Source organism: Colius striatus, chromosome 2 (genome assembly GCF_028858725.1).
Source record: "Colius striatus isolate bColStr4 chromosome 2, bColStr4.1.hap1, whole genome shotgun sequence".
Classification (NCBI taxonomy): domain Eukaryota; kingdom Metazoa; phylum Chordata; class Aves; order Coliiformes; family Coliidae; genus Colius; species Colius striatus.
Window position 1 is genome coordinate 113,903,996 of NC_084760.1, and position 24,289 is coordinate 113,928,284.

Consider the following 24,289-nt stretch of genomic DNA (forward strand, 5'->3'; position numbering starts at 1 on the left):
AACCTAAAGCTCACCTCCATGAAACCACCTCTCTGCTTCCCACAGCACCTGTGAGAGTAACGCTTTTTGAGAGAGAGACCTGCCACGCCACCCTCTGGTTTTACAGCTTTCAGGCAGTTTGAAGTGGATTTGCTTTTTTCACCCAGTGTATCCCATTAAGCAGATGGAGACATTTGAAACAACTGAAGTGCTGTTTCCTTTTTCATCAAACAGCTGAAAACAAGAAGAACCTTACCTCCTAGGGCAAGGCAGTCACAACTTCCCTTTAAACATGCTACTTTCTACCAGCAGAGACGCTGGAATCCAGTATGTCTTGCTGTCTATATACAAATTCATTAGGACTAGTCTTGTGCTTAGTATGCCATAAAATGACATAGGAACTACTTTATGCGTTGCTGTGCTTTGTGTGACACATCCTCCTCTTCTGGCATGTTAGATTCAACAGGAAAGTCTGCACTCTGAGGGAAGTGAGTCCCGACTTGCTTGTGTGCCACGGGACATGTTCCTGTGTTAGAAGTCCCAAGACAACGACACTAGCTATCACCAAGCTGTGCCACAGGGTGGTTGCTGCCACACCAGAAAAAATACTCTGCTTTTAACCCCCATCTTTATACTGTTTACCATTTCTCCTCCTTTTTTAAGCATTTCAAATGGAAGTGTCCTTTTGAGGTTACTTACAGCACAGAATTCTTCAAAGGATATTCTTCCATCACCGTCCTTATCTGCATTAATTATGGTTTTATCTACAATTTGCTGTAACTGAGTGTCTTTGAGATTGTTCCCAACCATCATCTTCAGCACCTGGAAGAGCTCTCCGTTTGAGATATAACCATCTTTGTCCATATCATAAATGCGGAAAGCAACTGCGGGAGTAAAAAACCAAACACACACAGGTGTAAGGGCTGCCAGCAACAAAAGCGGTCAGGAAAGAGCACCACATGTGCATTAACAGTGAGTGATGACACCATCCTGCACCAACTGAATCAAATATTGCCTTTTCAGTGAGATATCTAACAGCTTTTCCATTTCACTCCAAGACACACAAAACATCAGAAACAATACAATGAATGGTCCTACTATGGAATTTCAGACAAAAATCCTTCACTTCAGAATTGTTTTAGCCCCAGCAGTAAAAAAAACCCAACAAAACCTCTATGAACACTGAACTGGAACCGCTTCAGCAGCACAAGAAAAGCACCCAGGTAACAGCCCATTTGCAAGCAGAAGAGATTGCAGCTTTCCAGGGAGCAGAGGAACCAAAATCCCACCTGGTTACTCAGCTGCCAACAATTTGGCGTTGCAATTGAATTCACTTATTAAACGTTCCAGTCTTAGTTATTGAGAGCTGCATCTGTGACTGAACCTATCCCTTCCCCACTCCAAACACTTGGGTCCATGCTGTGTTCCTGAGATGCAATTCTCAAATAATAGTTTAGTGCTGTTCTACAGCGGTGGAAAAACAAACGAAGATTATTGTGCTGTTCCCATAAAGCAAAGCACGTTTCCCACACAGTTTTGTAACCAAGTATTCCTTAAAACAACCCACCAATATTCATGTACCAGGAAGCAACAGAAGATATTCAGAAGGTAAAATCCTCAAAGTTTCCCTGCAGAAGACAGTGCTGGCCAATTCTTCACACAAGTGACAATGCACAAAAGCTTAGAAATCTCCCTTCACGAGTTCACACTTCAGAAGAATCTGCATTTGCCCATTTCTCTCTCCACACTAACAGAAGCTTATTTTTGAGGATTAAAACTTTTTTGTTAAGGAAAAAAAAAATCAATATACTTACACCTCAACTTCTGCTCCTTATCTCCTTTGACACTGAACTGGGAGACTCCTTCTATAAATTCTAAAGAATACAAGAGAAACGTTTACCAAAAAAGTGTCTATTTAATGAATGCAGGAAATCAAGCGTCAGAAATCTTTAGAAATTGTAAAAATAAGATAAAATTACCCTGAAACCCTAAGATATTGCCTACCAAGTGTCCACATACTTTGAGACTTCAATGTTCTTTAATGGGAGGTACTCCAAATCCAATGCTGTGCTAACTGAAACAGTGGTGTCAAGAAGTCTGTTAGGTAATTTTGTTGCTAGACTTCCACAAGCATCTGATAAACTCCATCGAGACCTTGACTAAAGCTCCTTCAGGGGGAATTTCCAGCTGTACAGCTCCTCTCAAGGCTGGTTCCTCAACTTAAAATAAGGATATTCAAACTGAAAACCACTCCAAACCAAATTCTTTTAAAAAGTCTCTTTCTCTAAGAACCTGAGTAAACAGCAAGTTTACACTGTTTTATAACCATGTAAGCATCATCCCAGGAACAAACTCTGGATTATTTTGCCAACAAAATAAAACCTTGGGATGTGTCCAGATGAGAGCCTGTAACTACACGGACTTTTGAAGAGTTCTGGGTAGCAAAAATGGCAACAGTGCAAAACTGCAAGCTAAACTATGGTACAGCAAAATGCAGAGGTGCAGCAATACAGCATTAGGTTTAAAGGCCTACCACAGTTTCAGCAAGTTTTATGCAATTAAACCAACAATTCCTATATGATTTGTCAAGAAAACCCTTGACTGATACTTTTTGTTTTTACCATTACGCTTAAAGATTAATCTAAGTAAAATATTTAGGCCTGTCAACAATAGAATTCAAGTTTCCTCACACTAGTGATTTTCCTTTGCATAGCATCACAGAGTAGTTTAGGTGGGAAGGACCTTAAAGATCATCTAGTCCAACCTGCCATGGGCAGGGACACCTTCCACTAGCCCAGGCTGCTGCACGCCCCATCCAGCCTGGCCTTGCACACTGCCAGGGATGGGGCAGCCGCAGCCTGTCTGGGCAACCTGAGCCAGAGCCTCATCACCCTCATACATAAATGTCTTCTTTAAATCCAACCTAAATCTACCCTCTTTGTTTTAAAACCTCTCCTCTGAGCTTCCCTCTGAGACAGAAATACAGATATTAAATGAACCAACAGCCAGGTGATGACAACACAATTCACTGCCACTGCATCAGCATCATTTCACTTTACAAAATTGATTCTGACAACTTCCTGTTCCCACCCAAGAGGAACAGCTTATGGTAATTAATCACAGCTCAATGTCACATACAATATCCCATCATCTTTCACCACTGCTGGGTTTTTTTATGAGGGAATTCTGGACAGCTGCATACAACATTTAGTGCTTTGGAAACTGATACAAAGAAAAGTCTCAAAACCTCAACATTCCAGCTATGCTGTTGTTCTCCCTACGGACACTGAAGTGGTTTTGCAGAGGTCAGCAGCTTTTGCGAGTTAACATTTAACATATCAGCTCATTGATACAAGTGAGATTTCAGAACTTTCTCCAAATTAAAAAGCAAAGCCTCAAGAAAAATTGAGTAACCTTTTCGAGTCTGAGTAGTAAGAAATGCTAAATATTACCTTGCAGTTAAAGACATCATCACTCGTAAGGGTTAGAGACTGTTTTAACTAATTATGGCATTTTTAACCTGATGGCCTTTGTAATCATGGATATACACAATTAGTCTACAATTCTGGAGGAATGTATTAAATCAAAACCTTGATTGAAGTGCCTACCTAAAAATCAGGAAAAGAATCCTGTAAAGAAGGTATCCACAGAAAAATGTGGACCACTCCCACAATTAGGAAAGTTCTCTAAAATATTCCAGAAGACAGATCTTGTATCGTTTGGATAAATACAGCTTATGCACAGACACAGCCTACCCTGCTTTACTGAGTCTCTTCACCCTCAGAATATATTTCAGATGGCACCACAATCAGAAGTCTGAATTAGTGTACTTCAAGAGACCCTTAATGAGTAGCCTTAGAAGTATGACCTGAAAAGCTATTCCTAAACCTTCTGCTCATTTAAGCACTTCTTTCAGGAGCGTGTTGCCCTAATGTGCCAGAGAAACTAGTTGAGCTGGTACTCAGTTTCAGTGGAAATTCCAACCTTTTTTGAATTTTTTTCTTTACCTTTCCTTCCTCAGCTGAAGCAAAATTTTAATTCCAAGTCTCCAGAGGTTTTTGAGAATTGGGTAAAGTGCCTTACCTTTGAAGTCCACTTCTCCATTTCCATCCGTGTCAAATATATCTATTACTCGCTGTACTAGTGGATTCTGTTGCAATTCAGGTAAAGACATGAATTCTTCCACACTCAAAGAACCAGAGTTGTCCAAATCAAGCTTCTTAAATCTCTTTCCTAGTCGTTTTATCTCATCAGCATCAACTGAAAGGCAAAAAAGAAGATATCTCTTCTCAGAAATGCTTCGGTAAACCCTTTGCCAGCTAAACACACTGCACAGCTCTTCATTGCTTTCCTACCAGAGTTTTTCCTACTTTCTTACAACTATGAAACACTCTCATGGGAGATTATAAAGGTAATGTCAAATTCTGAGGACAAACACAAGCCTTTTCATTTTATTTTAAATAAGCCTTACCTTTTTTCCTCCCTGCACCAGCCATAATACAGTTAAGCCCCGTGACTCACTGAACACCACATGCTGACACAACGTTTTCAAGGATTGAGGATGCTTAGCTAGTTTAGTCAGACAGCTCTTATGAATACCAGGTATGAGGAAATTAGAGACTGGGTTTTGTTTGAAGGAGCTAACGTTGGGTTCACACTAGCTCATATAACAAGTTACAAAGACAATTATATTAATAAACACATTAGCAAAACTAGTGCTTCCTCAGCACTAGATCAAACCCACAAGATCTCCTGGGATCCATGCCAAGTTCAGCAGGGTAACATAGTCTCACTGTTGACCAGTTTCCTCCTTTGAGTAGGTTGACTCACCTACTCAAAACATCTCCCAGACAGATCCAAGATACTTTTTTCTTCTCCATCTCAAACAGGAAATGGACATACTTGTAGCTGTGATCTGCATGCATCTGGGTTTTTTTTTTTGTCCCAGGAATTAAAGCAGATTCAAGTTCTGCAGTAGATTTTCATCTGTCCTTCTCAAATTTAGGAAGAGTCTCAATTAAAGCATATATTTAGTACCTTACTTTACCTCTGATTTTGGCCAGAACAGAATAAATCTGTGAATCCATAGAAAAGACTAAAAGAAATCTTCTATTCTGGTGCTGCTGAAAAGCTTGAAAAAGTTATTCCCCTAACAACCTGAAAATTTCCTACCACAGTTTGATTTATGAGATCCAAGCTGCCAAACTGCTCACCATGTTTGGGCATGGAGGGGAACACAGGTTCTTCTGAAGTCCTCGAAAAAGGCCAGCACACAGCAAATATCTCTTACAGAAAGAACCTGAAACTTTCAAGCTTCCCATACCAATTTCTTTCCTAACATGAACAGTGTCCTCAGCATTTCTGAGCTCCATTTAGTGTGGTTGCTCCAACAGTAAAATAATTTGCTTCTGAGATTCTGCAAGGCACATCCCTACCACCTCATCCACTTCACGTTACAATCTCCCCAGGCTTTTCCAGAAGTGCAGCATGAGCAGCACTTAAGCCTTTCCAACAGATAAGGTCAGCCAACATGCAGAGCTTTGTTTGGGAACTGTGGCCCATCCAGAGACCTGATCTTCTACCAAAAAGCAGTAATAACCTTGCAGTTATGTTTCTTGATATCCTTGTCCCAAAACCAACCAGACACAAATCCGGAGATATCCACAACTGTGTTATTTCAGAGTGAAAGAGAGGGAGCAAACCAGAAACACAAAATGATTTTCTGTCAAGGCTTCTTTTGCCTGTACAGTGAATTCTGACATTCTGCAGCTAGCCAGTCTTGGTAACTGCTGGTAACTACAGAGGCAAAGGGCAAAGAAGGGTTGACGCACCCAGAACAATCTTACCTTTGCCGTGCCAGCAAGCAACAGATCTGATGCTGCCTCTAAGGCTATAAAAATAAAGCTGAATGGCATTTGCAGAGCCTTGAAGTAGTTTCCTCCGTTTCCAATACATAACTTGGCATTTCAATTAACCAGTTGGCATGGCTACACAGAAACCCCTCTGATCAGGCAAAAGGAGCCACATCACCCTATGGTACACTACATTGGGAACATGAGACTATAAGACGACAGTATTACAAGAGAATGGCAAAACAGAGCTCTGTTGGCAATTATTCCAAATAGCTGCTTATGAGTTCTGCCAGCACAAAATGCTGCTTCTCGCCAATACACTGAAGGTATTTGCCAGCTCTCGCTCTGTCCACAGAAACTCCTTGGTTTCCATTTCCCTCAAAATCTTAAAACTCTAAATGGAGTCAGTCAGCCTTTGAAATGGTAGGCATGACCCACCCTCACTCCCTGCCCTGCAGCCAGAAAGTTACTCACTACAGTTCAATGGAAAGCCAACACTTCATCAACCTGGTAACACGGGAACCTCAATTTTACTGCAAGCTCTACTCGAGCTTTGCAACTCACACAGAAAGAGTTAATGCCCCCAGAAATCTTCTGCAGGAAAGCATTTGAATAAGCACAAAGACATTAAGCATGGCACATCACACTACATACATGGACACATTTTCTGATGTAAAAAGAATGTATGAATAAACATAATTTATATTAAAATAATGTATATAAGGACTTTTCCAGCCATGACATCAGTCTCTAATTTGTCACGTTTAGAGTGGCACCCTGGTCCAAGCACAACTCTCCTAGTTTCTTACCTGGACTTAGAATCTCAACATCTTTCATGTAACTGGCCCTTATTTAAGACAAATCCCTCACAAATGATCTATTTTTTGAGAACAGAAGTTTGTAACTGCATGTAGAATTCATGCTGGGAAACCTTGAGCAAAATTATGTGAGGGTTACTGTTAGAACTACTTCCTACTGGAATAAAACAGTAACAATGAAAGGTTCATGCACTATTTGTTCTTAAAAAAAGAAAAACCCTTCACTTGAAAACAACTAAGCAGCAAATTGGAAGGATTATCCATAACATACATAATGTACCTTCGTTCTCTTACCAGATCAGTGACATTCAACTTCCAGCATTAATAGAAAGACTAGTTCTGACTAAAACTGAAAGAGTGAAGCCTCCTAAGCATCCTGAAATATTTCATAGTTCTACAAATCCCACAAAAAGACAATGAAGAATAATGAAAGCAGCATTCAGAGCTGGATCTCTTCTACCTCACCACACAAACTAAGGAGTTAATGAACTGCAAGTTTTGAAACATTTCTAACTTACACTTAAGTGTATCAGAACACAAGAGATGACACTGTGACAAATGAGGATGTGAACAAACAGCAGTCTGAGCCAGGACTGCAGAGCAGCAGTTGCTAGATAGCATCACTTCCTCAGAACCCTAAAGCAGCATTAAGCAGTGCCTTATTTCAGTACTCCAGTCCATTTCCTGGTTTAGGAGTTGAAGTCCACGGTGTTCTTCCTCACCAGTATACGAGCAAAGACTGAAAGTGAGACCCAGTCAATGATCTCCTCCAAAGTGGAGTTAATTAGCACATACACAAGTCAATCAAACTCTGCTACGTAGCTTTAAACATCACAGGTGCCACACCAGACTGTCAGAATCATCTCTGCCCTCACACTGGCCTGCTCTAGTAGAAAGAGAAGAGCCTTCACACAAGATATGCTAAAAAAGCAAACATTTGCCAGAAAGGTATATTATCTCAAGCTAATTCATCTCCTTTAGCAGAATCTACCAATATGAATCCAAAAAGAACATTCTACTGGGACATTCAGAAAACAACCCACCACTCCAAACGTGAACAAGCAATGCTAGTGTTCTGCCATCACCTGCTGGGCCTAAGACCCGCTGTTCAGTTAGTCAGTCTTACATCTGCAATTAGCCAGAATCTTAAACTTACAAACTAACAATGCTCTAAAGAACATAAAAGACCAATCGGGGTCTTTGTTATTTTTTCTTTTTAAGATTGGAGGCAAGATTATGAAAGATAAAGACAAGAATGAGATGACGGCAAGAGGAAGAGGCTGAAGAAGGTAAGAATATTTCTCAAGAATGTTTTTTGTGTTTTGTTGAGCTGTAGCAAAGCAACAACTGCCTAAGATATGAAATTAGAGTCTTCACACTTAAAAAAACATTAATTACTTACTCCACGTATACACACATCCCATTTTATAGCTCGTACAGTCAATTTCCCCTCCACTGCACCCCAGTCCAGGTGCAGTAGGAGTTTCTACTACAAATCAGATTACAAATTTCTCAATCCAACCCTTGAAACATTCAGCAAAGGGTTTGACTGCACTGGAGATCTGTGTAGGGTTCTACTCTTGGGTGAGTTTTTTTTCCTCCCCCAAAGAACAGTACTGAAGTAATTAGTATCTCTGTCAAAAGCTGACCAAATATCAGTCTCACCCAGTGTTTTGTTTCTGGCAATGGACACACCACAGATGAGGTGACAATAAAAGAACAGGAAGATTTCCTTTAATAGTTCATGAGGACAAAAGTCTCTACATAATGAACATACATGGGTAAAAACACCACCTGTAAATCAGTGTTTCATAACTGACTGTATGAACAATTTCGTTACTTCTTTCCTTAAATAGATTACAAGCACCTCACCAAACTTGAAGATCTTTTCCACACACCGAATTTTAAAAAGCTTATACAGTTCAAAACACGTAACCTCACACTTCAGTAACATATTTGCCTTCATAAAACAGCTTTAAAAAATAATACAGAAAGAATATAAAGTTGTATGAATGTAAAAGAATGTAAAAATGAATGCTTTATGAGCATTACATTTGCCTGGTATTCGTCTAGTCTTTCTTCCTTCAATTCACAAACACTAACACTGTTGACTCTCTGTGCCCGGGCCTAACTTATTGAAAGAACAGTTAACTTCTGGGTTTTAGTTTGCTTTGCTTTGAAGTTGTTAAAAACAGTGTGCATTTATGTATAACAGCACATTTCAGTAATATCCCATTCACATGTTGCTCAGATTTCCTCCCTGAATGTGTTTATACAGCAACCCTCATCCATGATGGATGTGCCCCTTTTCCACAAGGCTGCTTTCTCCTCACTGCTTATCAATGAGACTGGCTGCCTTAAGATTTTACATGCCTATCACTGAAGAACAGCATACTGCATCCAATTTTCAGAGCCTGAGTAAAATGCTTTTCCTTCTTCTCTGATGGCTTCTTACAAGCCTCGCAATGCCCACAAAAATATCCTGAAGCTATACTGGAAGCACAAAGTACAAGTGATGGTTTCTGAGCTGGAAGGACTGATGGTGGCAGTAGCAGACAGAATTTTACAAGACTCAAGCTCAGGAGACCAGACTAGAGATGAAAACATTAGGAAATCCTCAGAGGTCCCAGTCCTCAACAGTGTAAACAGGGCAGTAACATCACTGAGCAAAATAAGGAGGATCAAGCTTTGTTTACATCATTTGAAACAGAGTCTGCCTGTGACTCATCACAGTGGTCTGAGCTTCCTCGAGCTCTGGTCACAATGAGAGTCCTTCTAACCTCAAACTCAAGTTAGCCTCTTTTGTGCTTTGCTCACCAGCTTACACGAGGCTCTGTGCTTCTGCTTTTCAGCAGAATCTGTAAGTACCCCACCAGCTTGGCACTGATGCCTGAGCTCACCATCTTACTAACTGGCCGGAAATATCTGCATTTTTTTTCCCTTCAAAAGGCTTTGCTGGTAGCCCTGGGGAAATATCCAATTATTTGGTATTTAAAAACATACCGAATTATTTCTTTCATCATCTCTCTTTACTTTCATTCATCTTGTAGCTAACACAAAAGTGGGGCGTTTTTTAAGCAGTTCCAGATTCCTCTTCCATCCAAGTATTAAAATTCTAGGGCCAACACCACCTGCTTTGCATCTTGCCTTCATTTGCATACATCCAAAAATCTGATGAATCAGGGTAAAATGCAAGAACTCCATGCTTCCAAGAAATGACACACAAATACTCTAACTCACATTTTAGTACAGCAGCTTCATCTGTCAGTTGGCCATCACTAATCTGTTCATACATACTACTGAATACCCCACTTCTTTCCCCCAAAACAACACGAGAGGATGACCCATGAAATTCTAAAACATTTATTTCAAGCTGTTACTCACATAACTGATACTCAGATAGTATTGTTAACAGCATTCAAGTGGCAACACAAAGAGATTCATTAACAGCAAATCTCAGGAGTGCAATGTGCTCTAAATTGAAGGAAAAAAAATACTGGTTTTTATGCTATTTTTTCTAGCCAACAGGGAGGCCCATGGATAGATTGCTGTCAGTGTGGCAGTCAAAAAAAAGAATGCCTTAAAACCACAGGTGTCTAAAACCCATCACTGTATGCAGCAGAATAACAGGAGAACCACTTTATATCCTCAGAAGCATTGCACATCCATTGCTGCAGAGAACACACACCGCCGGCATCTGTGAAAAGTACAAACCTTAGGAAAGCTGGACATCTCTAAGAGGTGCTCAGCACTTCTCAAATCTGTTTACTTCAATGCTTAAAACTGTGTTTAAAAGGTTGCCTTTTCAGACACCCTTAAAATATTGGCTCAAAGTTCTAACTAACAAAAACCAAAGAGAGTGTGGTCACAGAGACCTTAGCTTCCATACTTTTCAAATAGGAAATGACTATAAAAAGGACTGTTGTGAAGGTATTAGAAAACATTTTTGTAAAAACAATATTTTTGTAAATAAAACAGCTACTAAAATTTATTTTGAACATTTCCAAGTTGAAGAGATCTCAAAATATAACAGACCTTCAGCAAAAGCTCTCACCTCTATCTACAGTCTTGTCTGATTCACGAATATAAAGTTTCAGAGTAGCAACCAAGACAGCCATTTCAGTCTTGGAGATCACATTTCAAAAAGATGACGCCCTTGAGAACACACTCAACCACTTGTCTTGTATATGCTTACATGCAGCTGGCCTAATCCTTTTCATGACTTCAGATGTGTCAATTCCAATTTCCCAAGTCAGAAAAGAGATACTAGCCTCCTTATCCTAAAGCCAAAACATACTCTGAAATGCTGTTTATATTGTAAAATACTATAACCGATTTTCTACTCTGAAACACTATGCTAGGAATTAATGTTTATTGAAAAAGTTTTCTTCACAGCTTCTTTGCTGGTGAGCTTTTCTGATGGATAATGTGACATAGCTTAGCTGACATCAAATTTTCGCCCCATCAAACAGCATGAGATTCTCAGTAATTTCTCAGACGTGGCATAGCCGAGAAACAAAACCGTACTGTTTCAAGGGAGTCAACACCACTGATTCATCCAAGAACTAACGTTCTTAAATGAAGGATAAAGAGAACATTGACTATCTAATGGTGTGCACCCACTGCATAGCATCCTGAATTCACATCCTCTGCCAATTTTAAAGCAAAGTTGTTCTTATAAAATGAGACACCAAAACAACTACAGTGCCGACAGAGGTTATGAGCCAATGCCACCATGTAGACAGCATAAATACAGTATTGTTCACTGACAGTCTCCAAGAAGTGTAATCATTCAAAATCCTTATCAAATCATCTTGAAAAACATTGCCTGGTCTTGCCCTGAAAAGCTTTTGTCCTATCTGTGACAACTACTAGGAAGCAGTAGGAACATTTAACATTTGAAGAACAGGGTGAATACCTACTTAGTTGACTTACTCCCACATGTGCTACTGCACACATCTGTGCCCCAAAAGTCTCCCTGCTCACTTGGGACATTCAGGCACATAGAATGTTTAAGAACAGTGAAATCATTGCAGTGACCAGACATAATCAAGCAAAGAGCCACCTGAGATAAAGTCTTCCCTAGCATAAGCAGTTGGGTGGCCAGAGAGGCAGCTGACTTTCTACTGTGACAAGGGCCATGAAAGCAGGAAAAGCTTCAATCATGCAAAACCTCAGATTTACATGACAATCTCCTCAACATGGGGACAAACAAGCTCAGTAAGAAACATTTTAAGTTGGCAGTTGGTATCAATGAATATAGCTTGTCCTAGAAAGAAGAGTTCAGGACAGCAATACTCTGTTTAAAAAACAGCCCTTCAGAAGTCAATTTGCTCATAAGAACAACCAACAGAGCAATAACCTAAGACTGATACACAGGATTCAGGAAAAGACTCCCGAAGTCTTCTTAAAATAGGAAACTTACACCCACATATCCATATCTAATGAAACACACAGGGAGAGCCTAACACAGCAATGCAGTGCTGTGGACAAAATTCTCAAGTGTTTACAACTGGGTGACAAATTATAATTCACATGGACCCGTGTATTAGGCATATAGGAGTTGCAAATTACTAACTAAAGCCTCATTTCTCTGAAAACCACATTTAGAGAAAGACTGCTCCACAACTATCTATTTTATACTACCATTGACTTAGGAGAGCTGGAGTTCAGTTACAACTAGCGCTGTCAAAGCAGACAGTCCCTATCCTGAAGATTTTATTCTACGTAAAAACAAGATGATTCACCAAAGACAAGGAATTTTATCAAGCAGTCTATGCATACATACAGATACACACACACACACAGAGGTCTAGGTTTCATCTAGTGCTGAAGGAAAACACTCAGAAAAAAAGCAGTTAAAAAGAAGTAAGCTTGGCATAACACCACGGGGACACTGCACAAGACAACCCTTTTTTTGGTCAGCTTTAGGCAAGAAACACTTTGCAATTTTTACAGGGTAGACTAATCCCATGAGACGGAGCAGAATTTTATGCTCATGTGGCCAAAAGTGAGTAACACCAAGTGGCTTCTCCCCTAAATGCCTGGTTGCAAGCCTACAGAGGGAAAAACACCTACTCTTTTAGCCTCAACCTCTTTCCTCTGAGAGTGCAAAGACAGCTTAGGCAATGTGCTTCACTCGAACACAGCACACACTGCACCACAAGCTGTTCCACATCTCTGAGGAACTGGGGCCAATGGAAAAGCCTCATCACAGTTAACTACCAGTTACAACCCTTCACTGTACGGACATCAAAACTATCCTTTGTTTCACCTTCCAATGTAAAAATTTAAATGAAAATCTTTGTAAGCAATGTATTTGTTGAAAGATGGACTGCTTTTTGATTTTACAATCTAACTACAAGAGCTCTAATTTTTCCAAGAGTAATCTTTCACCTTTTACTTTTTTGCTTGGTGTATAAACTGCCTAACTTTTCAAGCAGTAAAATAAGTTTGTATTGGTCTCCAATTAAGATTAACCTCTACAACAATATAATGGAACAATTCAACTTACAGTGCGAGCACATTTCCAAAGGGTAGCTTGCCTCATTTCCCTGAAACACAAAAAAAGAACAAAGTTGTAATTATTCCCAAGTTAGCTTAGAGGAACCACTTTAACTTTCAGCACTCAGATCTCAGGCAATACAAGTTACATAGTTATTTAAAATATTTTTTTTCAAACCCAGCAAGGAAGGGCAGTGTTTTATTTGGACAGGTCTACGTTACCAAAACATACAAAGAAATACAAAACCATTAAGAGGTCTCCTGTGATAAGAACTCCCACGAAAGCATCAGCAGTCCACATATCAATGACAAGAACTTCAATCCCATATTGTAAATGCCAAAAAACCAAACCCACTACTTAAAACCTGTGCAAATGATACTTCAAGTTAAAATGATATTAAATTTCAAGACCACAAAATTTGCTTTATCTTTTTATTTTATCCACAGAAACAGACATGACTTTATGAATTAGTGACAAGTCTTACTTCATCAGCAGAAGAAAACTGCAGCGTATTTTCTCCCCAGAGCCACCTGCCCATTCCCCACAAAAGGATTCACGCAGAAAGGATGATGCAAAGAAGTGGTTTGCATAACCAAAGTTCAGAAACAACAGCTTTACATTTAAACATTTTACTAACATACTATGTTTGTATGTTCCCATTTTGTAGTTGAATGGAAAGTTAAATTAAAGACTTTTAAATCCGGACCGCGCAACACAAGACAAAGCAAGAAAAACTGAGGGTGCAAGTCACTTTGAACTTGCACATACAGCAATCTGCAACTACTGCAACATGAATGCCAAAAGGCACTACAATAAAAAGTTGGTATTTTTTTCCCCAAATGCCTCATTGAGTCAGAGAAGATCGCAATACACACATATTGAATAGGTTTTTTGGAACAGTCGGCAACTGAGTAGTCAGAGAACCAACGAGATTCATAACCACACATTTTCAAGTTATTTTTAAAGAGAGTGTTTTAGACAAGAACCCAAAGCATATATGAGATGAGTCTAACACATATTCTATTCAGCAGTGATTCTCTCCCAGCATGGAGTGTAAGGAATTCCATAGCCAAGCACTGGCACAGAAAGACCTCTCAAAATCATACACATTGGAACAGAAACAGAGAGATTACTTGACAGAAAAAAAACCCCACAGAATTACATTTAGCCTGGAAGCATGCGACTGCATTTCCTAATAAGGACAGAAAGGGGCAGAACAAACATCTCATGAATCAAACATGTCTGAGAGGAGACGTGTTTTTGTGGGGGGTGTTTGCTTTTTTTACCTCCACAACACATTCACTTTCTCCCCTCCACCATCCACAAGCTCTCTTGCTTCTTTTAAAAAGTTACTACGTTTGCTTTCTGAGTAGAGCAGCGAAGGATACAGCCTTAACTTCTTCTCCAATGTCTATTTACAGCAAGACAAAGCAGCAGAATAGAAACACAGAGGACCATCGGGGCCCTAAAACTTCAAAAGCATGTCTGAGCCTACAAGAGAAACCTATTCCACTGTGGCAGGGAAGCCAGAAGAACACTGCTACATTGAAAATCTTGGATGGAACCCAATCAAAGTCTTAGAAAAAACAGGCAAGTCCAAAACAGGTAGTCAGTGTATGTATATGAATATAAAAGAGTACGGATTTAAAATGGGGGAAAGCAGAACTTTGGAACAAGAAGAAACAGGAACCAAGGGATCCAGCTTAGACTGTTCAAGACACGAGGCCATGAAGAGGCAAGAAAAACACCAGACTGGAAAGCTGCAAATTAAAGGAGAAAGTTGAATTAAAACCAGTGCACTTATGCACACACACACAATATACAATAATAACTAGGTTAGAGAACTGTTCAGGGCATTTACAATCTTCTTCAGGTGTTGGGAGAAAATTCATTTCTAGCACAGGTTACTAAAATCTACCTAAACAAGCATAATATGCTTCTGAAAACTTAGCAGGGAAAATTAAACACAGGAATAACTTTATTTTTCAGTTTGTGAACGACATATATGATTTGTAAGGAGTCTCACTAGGCATCTAAATGCACATACTCAAGTTATCTACAGCAACTGGCCTAAAAAATATTTGGCAATCAGAGAAGAAAGGTTAATAAACTTTAGCTTAGTTTTTTGTCTATAAAATGGTTACTTAAAAGGATCATTAAGAACACAATACTTACCTAACCAGGACTGGAACTTGGATATCTACAAAGAAATAGAAAAGTCTAGTAAGTGACCATGTAAATATGACACAAGTCAATATTTGCTACATGGTATTTAAATAGAGTATCTTTAAAAGTAGTTACCTGCTATTGACATGCCGAGTGTTCATCTTCACAGGAGAATCCAAAAGTCTCTAATGTCTTAATTCTTTTTTTGTAGTACAAATAAATGTTCAAGTTACTCATGCCAAGATTCCTGTTTGCACAGCTGAGTTCTGGACACACACAAAGGTGTTTCTCTGTACCAAAGACCTGATCCGCAAAAATGATTTCATCTTGGAGGCAGGTATTTTTTATGATATTTTGAACAGCAGTACAAAAAGGTCACTTATTTGATCCCAGATACAATCAGTATCTGTATGAGATGCAATATAAACCCAGAAACGCAAGTGCTGAAGAGGCTGAACGTTTTCTTGCTGTTTAAGTGGGTAGTGAGTCTAACTACATCCACAGTAATGTGTTATGAAAAAAAGGAGGGAGGAAAGCACAGTATGAGACCTGATAAAGTATCAAATGGGCTTTTTAAGAAGAGAAAAAGAATTAGGTACACATTGTCATCTGAACAGATTACATGCAAAGAATTGCTAAAATTTAACACCAGGGCTAAGCAGCATTCCAAAGAATGCTGGAATACATAACTTTGTGATTGGATGTACTAACAGGAAGCTTTGTATCACAGTTTATGAACTGTACTGAGCAAAAGAACACTGCATCGACCTTCTTATTTTATTAAGTTTTTTTTAAAAGAGACTCATTTGTGAAGACAAAAGTCACTGTAAAATCTCCAAACAGCATCTGCTATTTCATCTCTGACGGGAGAAGCTCATTTATACAAATAAACGTGTAGAGTAACAAGGTTCTGACACATTCTTAAAGATTGCCAACTTGAAAAAACCCATCATTATAACATTAGTGTTTCCAGTCAGATATATATTTAGCATACCTCACATGAAGTAGAGTGTCCTCTCATATACACCATATTAGCACTTTTAGAAACGAGCGACACATGGTTTGTTGAAGAAATGTACCTCGCACAGCATCAACACTCCACAACAGATTTACTTGGCACCTACGCCTAGCATAAAACATGCTCTCCTCAGCTGCATCTGAGTATTACCACCATACTGCTGGAGTTCAACTCTTTCCTCTCAAGTTACACAATTAGAACAAGCGGCTGGAATACTACAGATATTTGGAATAGTCATATCCTTTTAGAACAGTCTTAAAATTCTTTTCAATGTTGTTAGATTCCCACAAGTTAATTCCTGGTGAAGCATCAGTAAAATCAAGACTTATGAACAGCAATAATTACAGATCGGGTATCGTCCAGAGTCCAGTAGCAGAAGGCTAACCAAATTCTGAGTACTGCAGAAACAACAGTTCACCAGAGAGAACTCAAAACACATCATTCAAGTGTTTCAGAAATTTAAACGACATTTAGTTTGTTCCTTTAAGAGAAAACGTCTGTTTTTCACAATTTTATTCTCTACTAATTATTTTTCTTTTCTTCTTTCAGCAGCTGTGCCTTCTGACTGATTACAGATAACCTACTAATGGACTTTAGTCTTTATTTCTTCCATAGATTTTCTTATAAACACGCTGCTTGATTTGTTTCTCCGGCAGTTACTTCAAATACCGATCACACTTTTCTTCACGATGAGTTTTGCATACGCTGCTCCAAAGGCAGGATAGCTGATGGCAATTATTTTGACAAGGCTCCTCTTCTGAAAGACATGAGAGCTGTGGATGGTAAATAAAAAAGGTAACTTGCAATTAGCAAAATTAGCAACAAGGTTTAAATTCTTAACTGAAAACAGCTTACACACATTAAGAGAGCAGACTGCAAAACAGTTCTTCAGCATGCAGTAGTTGAACAGACGTTTTAGACCTGTTTGATTTTGCTACTTTGCTGCACTTTTCAACTTTACATTTCAAATTTAAATTAGATTTAAACTAGTGTTAGCCTTCGACTAGTTTTCTGTTTCTATAAAGACAGCAAATGTGTTTAAATACCAACAAGCCACAATGTCAGCTTAGGACTCTTCTCAAATTTAGTCCTCAAAAGGTGTTGTGTGAGGGACTAAACATAAATGATCTTCTGGAAGAGTTTAAAGGTTAGAATGTTTCAAAGCTTTTGATTTGTTTCCACAGCCAGACAATTAATTAATTCAACATGTGGCAAGAGAGGTCTCCTAAGATTTATTTAGTACGTGTTACTGGAGTACTTGTCCAATATTTACTACAATTCCAGCACCAACATACCAAAAAAGGCTGCCCAGAACGGTTGTGGAGTCTTCTTCCTTGGAGGTCTTCAAGACCCGTCTGGACATGTTCTTATGCGACCTGATGTAGGTGAACCTGCTTCTGCAGGGGGGTTGGACTAGATGACCTCTAAAGGTCCCTACCAACCCCTACCATTCTATGATTCTATGAAACTGCCTTGATGCTGCAGTTGGCTGTTATACCTATGCACCAAAGCTTCCCACAGAAACAGAAAGTTACTCATGTTTCTGCATTCATGTTTTTGATGCGTGGGCATTTCATGGGGTGTTGCCAACACACAAAATGTTGTGCTTCCTACATTTGCTCCTCTGCCTTCTACATTACTAATTATCAAAAGAAAGAAACTAGAGTGCACAAGTTGCAAGTGAAACAGTTAAATCATGTCAGTTGGAGGTCAGAACCAGAGATTATCGTGATAATCAACTTCAATTCTCAAGCTACACAAAAAGCTGTTACCATCATCCACTACTACAGCTTGAAAAGAATGGTGGCAGTTAAGAAGAAATATGGCAGGAGCTGACAATCAGCACTCTTAAAAGATCCTGCTTAAGAGACTCTTCCTTCCCCTTCCACCAACACACTCACTTTTCTTATTCTTTTCCATACCACCACGATTTATGATTCATGGTAATTACCTGTTGCAGAGAATTCTTCCTCCTCCTTCAAGCTCATTTTTCAGGTACTGCCATTTTCACAAGGCTTGATGAAGAAATGTCAAGTTTGGCCTTATTTTGGTTTTTTTTCCAATGACCATTGTTTAAGCAGTTACTAGAGCTTTGGTTGTCAGAGGTTGGTGCTGTTTTCTCCATCAACAAAAAACAGGCAAGTAGGTAAACTAGAAAAAGATGGTAGTTATTATCAAGGCTCTAAAAACTTTTGCATGATTAAAACACACCACAGAAACATCCACAATGGTACAAATATTTGTTGAAATGAGTTTCAGAGAAAGCTCAGTAGACTTTAACACACTTGAATATTTGAATTTTTAATTAAATGTTGGACACAGAAATATGCAAGAGCTCACCTACTGTAATTTGTACATTTCATGTCTGACTTGGAGCAATTAAAGCCTAGGAGTTTACCAGAGCACAGGTAAAAGACATGCCCAAAGTTTCTGTACACACCAGAAATATGGCTTAAGACAAGACAAAAAGGAATAAGATAAGTAGAAAAAAAGCAGTGAGAAAGCCACCTTCATCTACCCATTCAGAAACAATGTGAATAAATCCAATTAAAGAAAAAAACAGAAAAACCTTCAAACAAACTATTCAATACAGAGAAGGTCTGTCTTAGCCTGAGAGAAGCTTATGAATCAAGATAAACCCTTCACTGATTATCTCTAGCATATTTAATGAGAGCATCTAATTTGTACACCACAAAAGGAAGCTTGTAAAGGAGATGTCATAGATAAAATTTCTAGGGAGTATGGCATTTGTGTTCCACTCTGTGATTGTCATCTTATAGGCTTCTCGTTGCAACTACTAAAAGAAATCTACTTCAAAGTCGAGGTATCACCACACCATTAACCAAAAGTGGACTTAAGAGCTGATCACAGTGCACACTAACTGCCAAAATTTAGAAATTAATATTTAAAACACGTTGGTGTCTTACACATTGTTTTATGCAAAGTAACTACTATGTATTTGCTTTGCACAGAAGTATTCTAGATACAGAGTGCAACTTCCCCGAACACCAGCTTCCTTGGATTAGCAGCTCTCTAGCACAAGACTTTAACACCACAAGAATTAATCTGCCTTCTGATCATACTAATATTGGTTCAGATATTGTGATGCAAAAGAATTAAGCAAAGATAAGACAAGAAATTAGAGGGCATTAAATTAGAATGTATGTAAAAGTTTGAGCAATTTATGAGCAGGGACAGATTCACTGTCGAATCCAAACACTCAACCTAGTTTCTAAGATGATGACCCACATAAGGAATTAAAAGAAATACATAAAAATGCCTGACACACACTTCACATTCAGTTAAGTTCCAAAACTAAGGATCTTCTAGCGGTATGCTGTATTACACTTCAATCTCACATTGTTTTTCCAGATCAACAAATCCATTCACTCTTCTAAGGGGCAGCTTAATTCCTTGCCCCTCTAATCTTGAAGACAGTATGACAGCAGTTTACAATGCAAGACCTTCAAAAGTTGAATCCAACTGACAATTTCTTGAACCTTCACCACTACATTTCAGCTCTGCTTATGCCCCATTCATTTTTGTAATAAAAGCTGTGAAAGTGTCTTACCACATATTTAACGCTGTTTAAGACCACTGACCTAAGCCTGACAACACACTCTTCCATTCCACCTTTATCTTGGGTTACAGTCCCCATTCTGAGACTACAGCGTAAATTGTGCTCTCCCCAACACTTGCCAAAGAGTGTAATTATCATCCCTTAAACTGACAGTAACTTTCTGTCCAGCACTTCCAGTTACACTTCTTTGACGGCTTACTAGAATTATTATTAACCATTGAACTTGTATCAGTGCTTACATTTATGTATGTAGTTTCACCTTTTGAGGCAAGATCAAAGGTACAAGGGACAAGTCTTACAGGTATTGTTAATATTCCAACTCAGTATCTCACCTAAGTGCTAATCAAAACAGAAAACATCAAGGAAGGCTACGAGCATTTTGTGGTCAAAAAGGGCATTGCTGGAAGAAAAAAAACCACACCAACAAAACATCCCACATAGCTTGCTTTAACTTACCTTTTGAAGAAGATTTCAAGTTTTAAATGTGTTATCCCCAAAGTAGCCTCAATTTGTTAATCCTGCCTCTAAAGAAAACACTCTTGTGACCTTCAGTACTGAAGGAACTCAAAAAAAGATTAATACCTAATACTTCAACATGGCATTTAAATTGCAGACATCAGAGATAACGAACCAAGGCAAAGGAGATTGACGGATTTGGGATTACAGTAGAGATCAAGTCAGGTTAAAGCTGTTACAGCATTCTCTCATTGTTGTTCCTCCCAAGCACAAAGAATAAATTGTTAAAATTCCCTTTTCCACATGTCTTACTACAAAAACCTTATTTTGGATGGATTTATTAACTTTGTTCATGACAAAAGAAGTGATGATCCTTCAGACGATTCTGCCCTCTTGGGTGTACGTCAGCTAGTACCACATCCCCCCTCAGCATTCAGGAAGCAGGAAAGACCATACAAGTCTTAGAAAAAGCCTGCAGTTTACTCCTTAGTCACCATCTAATCCAGCCATGGCCCTGCTTCAAGCTCCATCAGTCATTTTAAGGGAAGCCACTTGTCCTCTGGCTGGCAACTGGCCAGTCACTTCTGCTATGCTTTATTTAAATCCTCCACTGTCCACAGGTCTCCTCCACAATGAGATATTAATGGCTTAAGGCCATCACAGTCGAATAGCTATTCTAAGATATCACAGGGAAGCCCTACACCAATGAAGCAAGGAAGCAAACCCAAAATTAGAGATAGTTACTGTTGCCAAAGTCTCCATCAGACAAGAAAACTAAAGGAATCAAGAATGTAAGAGGATTCAGTCTTTAATTTTGATACACTCTTTGGCTTTATTAACATTAAAGGAAACACTGACATTAAAAGTGCATCTATTCAACTAGAATAAACCATTCATTTAAAATTTTTTAGAGTTTTGCATTTGAAGCCTACAGGACTGAAAAGCAATCTGCAAAGTCTGTCCAGTTACAGCAGGGATTACTAGATTTACAGTCACATACAGCTTTTCCTATCTCAACTTGTTACAACTGAAGGACTTTCAGCAAAAATCTAAGCTTGCATGATCTTGAAGGTACAATTAAGTACTTGGTTTAATCATGTATCTATACATACATACACACAACACTATTTATTCATCTGCAGAGAAACTAAAGGTGTCTTTGAGAAGAAAAATCTTCACCCAAGACAGAATAAGACATAGGACTCAGTAGAAGAATTGAAAAGTGCAGTTTCTAAAACCGCTTCACTTCAGAAGAAAGTATAATCAAAAATAGAACACGGTTTTACTGTGAAGTCCTCCTTCTGAATTTGGAGAAAAAGAGCCACCAAGTCACAAAACATACATTGGTGATACCCTTCACTAGGTATATGTCCATCCCCACAGAACATCTTACACAAGTTTGATGTAGACGTCATGAAAACCTAAAGTTTAAATCAATTCGGTGTTCCTTAATGTAATTGGATTGTTGCATCTGTACTCCATGTGAATATTCAAGTTTTCTATTTTATGATGTCCTTGACAGTTTGCCATGTTAGGTAGATAGATAATTAACAGTGCTAGAAACAAACAGTGTATTTTTTTAAACAAGGTGAGGCAGAGAAAATATGGTGCCATACTTAGAAAACTAACAATTAAATCCTGTTAAAGGAAAAAAGCAAAACCTCATACATATGAGATACCATAAGCCCTAATACAAAATAACATCTCCCTGCAAAAGCTTGCATAAGCACTGCAATCTGTAGAGAAAACTTAAGAGAAACACAATTACAAGAACAAAAGTGTTAACTTGATGAGCTAAGGTACAATTCCCTGCATGGTATTAGACAACTTCACTTTTGGCAGTCCCCAGTCCAGTGTACTTATGCAATCACCATGACAGCTGGCATTTCTAACACTTGCATCACTCTTGAAAATTCTCAGAACTCTGTAATTTTAAGTGCATAAATGAATAATGAACTCTGCAAAAGCCAAGGAAAGGAGTTTCCCAGAAAGATTCTAAAGCAACTCAGTCATTAGTAGGGGAACAATAAAGTGCTGTCATCACTAGATCAAAGTAAGTCTTTAAGGTAAGATGAATTGGCCCTCCACTGCTTCAGGAGAAGCAAAAACAAAAATTTGCAAGACACCAATTTATTTGTTCCACTTGTTGACATATTAGTTTGATCTACAAAACCTCTTACTAAGTTTACTACACAAGCCTCTTCACTGAGGTTTATTCAATTCCCTCAGCTGAAGAAAACAAGCCAGCCTCCTTTCTCAATTTTGAAGACAACTACAATAGTTTCCCAACCACTCCACCCCATGACCGTGCTGTTACACTGACAAAGACCACGCGAGTGAAAGTGAAAACCAGACCATGCTGTCCAACCTGAAAAATTGTAATCCAAGTATAAAACAATTTAGAAGATAGAGAAGACTGCAAGGCAACACATACCAATCAATTTTTTTAATATAAATACTAAAATCTCTATGCATAAGAAAAGTAGGGTTGAAGAATTTTACAGAGCATTTCAAAGAAGGCCATTTTGTAAATATATTAACATAAAAGCTTTTAATAAATAGTAAGGAAGCAAGCATAAAACTTGACTGACGATTGTAACAAGGTGTCATGGAACTCTCACAGTTCAAGGTCACATCTTAATAACAAAGAAATTGCACCAGCTTCCACTTAATGGTACACTAAAGAGAAACACAATCCGAAGCATATCACATTTGTCTTGTTCTTCAGGACACCAATGGATACAAACTGGCTATCAGTTACTTATGATCTTCTCTGATTTAATCATCTCATGAATAAGAAGGAATTTTTTTCCCCTTCATTGCTGAATATGAACATAGAAAATCAAAACAACTACAGATAGTGTCGTGTTTGTGTGAAAGAACAACTTCAGATTTGGAAAAGTAAAGTAACATATAGGAGAAAACAAAACTTCATTCAAAACATTAAGTCAAAGTATGCAATCATCACTGAGAACCTGGAGGGACTACAATGTCACCAGTAATTAAAACAGATTATATTTAAGCTACTATTTAGCATTCTGCAGCCTGTCCCATGAAGACAGGCAAGCCTACACAAAAAGCTGAAACATCCATTTTATAGGTCAAATACTTAGTAGGCAGTTAAAGCACTTCCAGCTTCTCTCTTTCTCTGCAACAATCTGAAGGTAAAACAGTATTTGTGCAAAATGCCTTTCCAGAAAACAGACAGCCAATGTTTAAAACTTCCACTCCAACAAAAAGCAATAAAACAGTGGTCCAGAAAAACTGAGAATTAATCACTCGCTGACCTACATAGAAACAGGAACAGTGACTTTACAAGAAGTTACTTTACAAGATTTAACTTGACCTAAAGTCATATTGAAACATAATTTGCTACATATAGATATAGTCTCATGAGGCTGCTTTCAATTATGCCAATTTAGTTCTCAGCACTTCCAGGTACTATAAAATCAAAAAGACCTAGAGAGCTTCACCAAATACCTCTCTAGAACAATCCCAGTAAAAACTGCCAAATTAACTTGTAGTTCAGTACCTCTCTCCAAAATTAACAGCAGCAGTCAAAAAAATAGTTATATTGGCTGTAATACTTCCAGTCAAGCACTCTTGCTACTGGATTGATGACAGTGTGAAAAGTAGCCTTTCTTTTCTCTGCACTGTTTTTTAAACATGCTTCAGTATTTTGTGGGGATTACTGTCACTAAAAGATACAGTACTTGCTACTATGCTTGCAAATTTAAACCTATTTTAGAGTAATTTTGAAAAGCTAAAGGTGTCATTGCCACCCATTGAAGTAAAAACCCCACCTCTTGAAAATATTGTGACACTCTAAACACAAAAAACCTACCTGAAAACTAAGGGTGGCCGACTCTTCTGAAATTTCTAAACTTCCTGATATTGTTTGTACCAAGATTAGAT

The 24,289-nt window shown here is 38.5% G+C and overlaps 1 protein-coding gene across 1 annotated transcript in view; it reads right to left on the bottom strand.

Annotated features, from left to right (window-relative positions):
• The window catches only part of PPP3R1 (protein phosphatase 3 regulatory subunit B, alpha), a 38,527-nt gene that overhangs the window by 3,601 nt on the left and 10,637 nt on the right, over positions 1-24,289 (bottom strand). The window contains exons 2-5 of the mRNA XM_061989209.1: positions 13,164-13,203; positions 4,063-4,239; positions 1,794-1,853; positions 679-863 (exon numbers count right to left, since the gene is read on the bottom strand). Of these exons, the coding sequence (XP_061845193.1) occupies positions 679-863; positions 1,794-1,853; positions 4,063-4,239; positions 13,164-13,203 (462 nt within the window). The remainder of the gene's footprint in view (positions 1-678; positions 864-1,793; positions 1,854-4,062; positions 4,240-13,163; positions 13,204-24,289) is intronic.